Raw genomic sequence first — 7,244 nt, 5'->3', positions numbered from 1 at the left:
ATGAAAATGCAAATTCATTCTTTGCCACTAGGTGCCGCTTTTAGAGCGGTAAAAATAGCGGTTTCCCCGGTAATGCTGTACACAAAGCAGCACTGTGCTTACAAACGCTGCTTTATCAGGCATTACAGGCGAGATGAAATGGAAATGAGACCAATCGACCAATCACTGCAGATTAGCGTCACGCAAAGGAGGGGTTTGGAAAAATTAATCGTAGAGTGAATCGATTGGGAGTCGTTGAGCAAATAAGGTAAAAATAAATGCATATTATAAGACAATTAAATTGTTTTTTGCCCTTGCATGCATGTCAACCTGTTGTTGGGGACTCCCAAAACCAAAATATGAAAATATTTCATTACCCATAATAGGGGCACTTTAAAATAAAGTGTTACCAAAACTGTGCGTGCGACATAATAATATGTAGAACACTCAATGTATAAAATAATCTATTTTTAATCAGACTGATTTATTTTAAGAAATATTTTTTCAATATTGAATGCATTCCTTATTTTTCCCATCTCGGTTTGATTTTTTAAATGACCTTGTCACAATGCAACCTGGTATTGTCTTCTGTGCAAAGGATACATGCGATGTTAATTTAGAATTTGGCCAAAAGAAGGTTACTCAGAACAGCTTTCACGCTCAGGGCACTATGATGCTGCCAGCATGGGCAGCTCACTAGCTTTTGGAACAGAATCTGTATATATTGATGCTTACCAACACACTCTGGTTGCATCCCACTCCATGTTAAGTTTTCTAAACACGTTCTCGTTGTTGAGCCAAGGATGTGATAGTTTTTCCGACATCTGAAGAAAATTTTACTTCCGACCTGAAAGAAGAGAATTACATTATTGAGATTGAAACCAAAGAAGCATAACCTGTAATTTACTCAACTAAAGGACAGGGAATGATTGAATGTCATTTGTTCTCACCTCAAATCCCTGAGCCTGGACTGGAATTCCATATGATGGGGTTCCGGGATCCTTACATGCATTGCTGGATGGATCTACAAATTGATTTTTTTTAAAGAATTCATTTACATTTATTACAAATATTGCATGGAAACGTAATAGCATTGCTTTTTTCCAAGGTGCATAGTGGCTAACCAATGCAAGAAGGCTGTATTCCACTCCATGAACCGTCCGCCTCACAAACTCTTCTTGAGGAGCCCACCTGCAGGAATGGAGGTCTGCAGTAGAATGACACCTCTGATTTGTAGGTGAACTGCCGGCCCTCTATGAAGCCCTCTGCAGGGGAGCCTGGATCTCCACATAACACCGCTATAAAGGACAAAAAAAAAAGTTAGCCCGCTAGTTCGCAATCATTGCCTCAGTTCAGCTACTTTCTTTTTCAAGAGTGCAATTTAGCAGTGAAAGGTGTTGGTGTGTTTGATTTTGACAAATTTTAACACTCAAACAGGACTAAAAAAGTAGTCACACTTCTAGTTCTGCTCTTTATTTGTATTCTCAGGTGCTTCACTTGTTCTTGCAGTATTTAAGGCATTTAGAAAGTGCTTTAGCATCACATTTGAGAGAGGATCAACAGATGGCAAAGGGCTACTACATTAGAGCTAATATAGATACAATGCAATCTTGGGGAAATAAACAAGCCAAAAATCAACAACGATTTGGTATTAATACAATGCTGAAAGAAGTGAGTCTACAGTCTGCAACTGAAGATTTACAGTAGACCCTTTCTTTCCCCCAAGTTTTTAATTTTAAGTTGAATCAGTCACATGTTTGGATGAGAGGCTGAGTAATCCTAGGTGTCAGCATGGATTGGATGGTGGTGGATGCCTGACCAATGACTGCTTTGTACGCTAGGACAAATGTTTGAACTTGATTCTTGCAGGCATAGGGAGCCAGTGGAAGAAGTGTAGCTGAGGTGTGATCTAGGAGAAACGGAGAAGGCTGAATATCCACCAGCCTGCAGTATTCAGCATTGTGCTGCATTGTGAGGTACTGTATGTACTTTAGGGGAGACCAGGACTAGCTGTCATCCTTTTTCCTAAAGCAAAAAGCAAGGCATATTGTCCAGCATTGGGATTTGGGAAAACAAATAGAACAAAAAAAAAAAATCCTCAGAAATGGTTCTTTTGATTAGTTCGCACACCCATGTTGCCAAATAACGTACTTTCAAAATCTTTTATCTATTCAAAAACATGTAAGAAGATATGTTTTCAGTAGACTTTCAAAATTTGCTTTGCTTGAGAAAACACAAAAGTATATATAGAGTATTAAATTTAGAGTTACATTATTATTATTCTTTTTTTTCATTTGATCAAGTTAGTTTTGCATCGAATACAATGTGATTTTTGGTAATCAAGATATGGTAGCAACAGCACATTTTTGGGCGAGCGATTCGCAGACAGCTTTCCTTGCGCATGAAATAATCCACACACCAACAAACCAAACGATTATCTGGCAAATAAATAATTTACGGACAGTTACATATGTAGCCGTTGAGTTGTGCACAAAGGATAACATTCAAAAGTTTTCTATTTCAGGTATGATACTGTATGTTCATCGAGTTACACTGTTTAATGATGCTCCTTAGGCAGACTTGCACTGCGCCGCAAACTGATTTAAACTAAAAGATGGAAAACAAATGTTTTCTCATGCTGAGAGCGCAACACACATATATGCGTGAGGAAACATGTTACACCTACAGTAACATTCTGTTGCTGTTTACGGTCAGGGACTATTTTTTTCTAGTGGAAGGATGGTATTTGACATGACGTGACGTGACATGTGGCCAAGTATGGTGACCCATACTCGGAATTAGTGCTCTGCATTTATCCCATCCTAAGTGCACACACACAGCAGTGAACACAAAAAAAAAGGTATTGAACAAGAGGTTTGAAACAAACATAAAAAAAAACACTTCTGGAGAAAACAAGCACTTGTGTCTTTTGTCTTCAAACTTTTACTGGGATATAGTCTTCATGACATCTTCTCTGTCAGACAACTAGCCCTGTTCTCTTCTATATAATAGTACTTTTTGGTGTTTGCACCTACAATATGGTTTCTTTTTTTCTGGCACTTTTAACGAGGATTTCTGTTGTAACCGCTGACATTGTGTCAAAGGCTTACAATAAAAGTCAGAAGGATTTACCGGCAGATTCCGTGCATGCACCTCGTACCTCTTACGCTGCATGCCGGAAAGCCAGGCTACTTGAGGGATCCATTTGTGATGTTTTGACACTTGTATTGAAAATGTCAAAACAGGTTTTATGATGTGCTGTAGCTGGGTTTCACACAGTCAAGCCATGAACCTTCCATCATAGCGACACAATACTCCAAACACAACAACAGCCGCCACAGAAAATATCAACTTTTGGCCCATATATGGATTTACGGCAGGGCGCTATGATGGTATGTATGGTGTGATGGCAGAAATTTGTCAAGATGGTTGAGATTTTCCTATATCGTTTATACTGCAGAAGATGTATTTGGACAGCCACCTGTTTTTTGTTTTGTTTCTTCAAATGTGAGAGTGACAAAGAAATGTATACTGTACCTTGTAAATACAACTTTCCATGAATTTTCAGTGGACAAGAAGAACTGCAGAAGGCGTTCTAAAGTACAAACTGTACTTATATCCCTCACAGCCTCATTTTCATTTGTAATTAAATATGCTGTCTACTGAAGCAAAACACATTGTTTACATCCTCTTTTCATGGATGTGCTAATGGAGTTTAATTCTGTTTACTGTTAATTGAACAGAACGGTACTTACGCAGACACTGTGGGATTTCGCCACGCCATGAGCCGTTCCCTTCACATGTGGCTATTCCAGGAGAGGACAACTGGTATCCTTCAAAGCAGCTGTAGGTAACACTAGAACCCCACTGCAGGTCTGAGCCCTCCACTTGCCCATTGCGGATAGCTGGAGGCTGGCCACACATGATGACTGAAAAACACCACCACAACAAAGTTAGACAGTATGCAGTATTCATGAATTGGCTCCCTTGTCATTTTATGTGGTGGAATTTGAATTGGCCAAAGCTCACTGGATCTTCAGTATATTACTACATTGCAATTTAAAGAAATGTAACACACTCATACTACAAAAGGTTTCCATTAGTCCAAGTTTTGACAACACACATAAATTATAATTAGTGGGGCTAATCCTGTCAAAATTTACTGATATGTGATATGTAGAATACATCTTTAACTGATTGCACATATTTCTCAATACTAAAAAAAATAAATAATAATAATAAAAAAATAATGTAAAAAGCATCACACTTTCATATAACTTAAAAAAAAAATAATCAAAATTTGCCATAAATTACAGCATTCTGTTTGACCATTGTCAAAAATACAGTATATGTAGTTGATGCTTAACAGCAGATTTGTTTTTTTTGTCAATATAAAAATGTTACAATTAAAAGTGTATAATAATGCATTAAGGACATTTTTACATGCAGTAACTGAACACCATCTCTTGTAAAGTTTGCACTGTTTTTAATCACACCTTTTTTCCTTCATAAATGGTCCTGAGGTATGACAAATTAATTTTTAAAAAGTTCCATGTAATCTCCAAATTAATGAGTTCATAAATGCTGCATGGCTAATCATTATGCTATAATTAGAAAAGTGTTTTGTCATACTGCAGGATATGTTTCAAAATAGTTCATGTCAACTACACATACGTGACCCTGGACCATAAAACCAGTCATAAGGGTACATTTTTTTAAATTGACATTTATACATCATTATATTATACATACAAGCTGAATACCCCACCTACAATCCCTGCCGGTACGAGACTCGAACCCGCAACTTGCCCTCTTTTTTGATGGTTTTACTTCAAAAAGTAACATATTAATACATATTTTTGACTTTAAGAAATTATAATGTTTGTTTTATAAAAGAAATAGGGTACTTGAGGATATGCTGTATTGTGAATGCACTCCGCTTTTCATAAAACCTCTTTAGCTGTGACTGTATTCACAGCATGACTTCTCGTACCTTACTTTACATGAATTCAAATGTTCTAATTAATAAATTGTATAAAATTACAACATATAAATATATATATACAGTATATATATATATATAAAATGAAGTTCTTAGCCATGCATATTACTAATCAAAAATTAAGTATTGATATATTTGTGGTAGGAAATTTACAAAATATCTTCATGGAACATGATCTTTACTTAATATCCTAATGATTTTTGGCATAACAGAAAAATCTGTATATTATAAATATAAATATATAAATATAAATATACCCCAGCGACTTAAGACTGGTTTTGTGGTCCAGGTTCACATATAGTATAGAAATTAAATACATGCCTCTATAGGTGGCTTTTTAAACAGCGATTATCAATATAAACAAATATTTCTCGAAGTGTCCCATGTAGCATTAAAATCTACACTTACAGCAGTGATTGTGAATTTTATTTGACTGTCCTACATTCAGTTTCAAAATCAAATTCCATATTCTGTTTGCTACCTCAGTTCAAACTAAGGGATGGAACTGAAAGGCATTTTAAAGGCATTCTGAACAGCCCTGATTTCATCACCATCATTATTATTGACTGAAGATGTGTCCAGACCCAACACCTCCTTCTTTCACTTGTTCAGACGCGGAAAAGGAAGATCTGAAAGAATAGTATGCTAACAAGGGGCTTAGAGTTATTTATTTTCTTTCCATGATCATTACGTTCCGTTTGCTAACAGGAGGAAGCAATGATTAAATGGGATTACGTACTAAAATCACTCTGAATTTCAAGCATCCGTTGCATTTCTTCCTGCGTCCGAAAACATGTATCTGATATTTTCTAGAAATGATCGTGACTGAGCTTTCTGCATTGCACCACTCGCTAATTTCATTCTGACATCTGATAACATAGATCCTACAGATTTCATGGCAACATCTCCTTGGAGTTCATAAGTGAATAATCTCACTTGCCAGGCAAGTCAAAAAAACAAAGATCAAAAACATCTGAAAGGCTTTTGATGTTGGGATGCTAAGAACTCCACAATATTAGTATATCTCTTAAAAGCTATGTTGCTTTTAAGAGATGTCTGCAAACAGCTAAGATGCTGTTTGCAGAGTGACAGGATATGCTGCCCTCTCTGCCTGCACAGAGAGAATCATGGAGAACTATACTTCCTTACCTCTGCAGCTTGGTTTGGTCTGATTCCAAGTGCCATCTTTGCTGCAGCGTAGAGTAGATGAACCAGGGGGCTCCATCACATACCCAGGGTTACAGCGATAGTGGACGGTTTTGTTAAATATGAACTCATTTCCAATGTATATTCCATTGGCAATTGGACCAGGATCCCCACAGCTGATAACTGCAAAGCGAGAGAACAAGCTAGACTCAGACATTTTTTTTTTATTCTATAATAAAACATAGAGATTGCAGTTGAAAATATATTCTTTATAATAAAAATAAGCAATTTCTAGACAACAGAATGATATGAATTGAACATAAATACAACCATTTATTGTGTAAACTATATTCTTTCTGTTCACATCAATCTGCACTCCATACAACTTCATATGCATTTCTAGCTTTTAGACATTATAGACAGATGTGGGAATGGGGTGTAGATGGATGTGAACAAAAAGTAAACCATTACAGAATAAATATGCAACATAACAAAATGAGAAAACATTTTGCATGACATTTGGGTTACGTTTGGGTTCGTATTATTTTGACCTTAATGTAGTTCCAAAATTGGGAATGCTAACAAATTGCCTTTATTTAATGTACTTTGTTTTAAATGTCTTATTTCTCATTAATAATATATTATCAGAACAACAGTGTGAGTAAAAAAAAAAATTACATGAAATGTCAGAATGTCTTCATAGTTTGTTCCATACACCTTTTGTTTTAATGACAGCAGCAATAGAGTTCCACAAATTTGTGTAAAACCTGATGATCATGTTCATCCAGTATGATTTGAGAATGTTCCTAAGACCATTTTGTTCTTCAGTGGAATCAAAAACATCTGACCTTTCATAGAAAAACATGATCAATGTCACAAATGTAATTACTGATCTACAAATAGTGCAGAATCTTGAATATGTTGTTAACTTGTCTTTGTTTTGAATTTGTCTGCTCTATTCAGGCCTAAATAATTATCTACATCTCAGATTTTCATTGTGGTATCAGATTTTGGACCCCATTGTATATTTTCCCATTACTGGCCTTTGCACAAAACTTAAATCACACAGCTAATATTTTATGGAATGATGAAGATCCCCCCCCCCACATTTTTTTTT

General features: G+C 36.1%; 1 protein-coding gene across 1 annotated transcript in view; it reads right to left on the bottom strand.

Moving 5' to 3' along the window:
- The window catches only part of LOC107702659 (CUB and sushi domain-containing protein 1-like), a 232,478-nt gene that overhangs the window by 16,442 nt on the left and 208,792 nt on the right, over positions 1 to 7,244 (bottom strand). The window contains exons 59-63 of the mRNA XM_016505042.1: positions 6,131 to 6,310; positions 3,735 to 3,908; positions 1,104 to 1,277; positions 930 to 1,003; positions 715 to 826 (exon numbers count right to left, since the gene is read on the bottom strand). Of these exons, the coding sequence (XP_016360528.1) occupies positions 715 to 826; positions 930 to 1,003; positions 1,104 to 1,277; positions 3,735 to 3,908; positions 6,131 to 6,310 (714 nt within the window). The remainder of the gene's footprint in view (positions 1 to 714; positions 827 to 929; positions 1,004 to 1,103; positions 1,278 to 3,734; positions 3,909 to 6,130; positions 6,311 to 7,244) is intronic.

This window comes from Sinocyclocheilus anshuiensis, unplaced genomic scaffold (assembly GCF_001515605.1).
Source record: "Sinocyclocheilus anshuiensis isolate Anshui unplaced genomic scaffold, SAMN03320099.WGS_v1.1 scaffold6, whole genome shotgun sequence".
Lineage (NCBI taxonomy): Eukaryota > Metazoa > Chordata > Actinopteri > Cypriniformes > Cyprinidae > Sinocyclocheilus > Sinocyclocheilus anshuiensis.
Note: the sequence above shows the minus strand (reverse complement) of the source record. Positions and strands in the feature narration are given on the sequence as shown.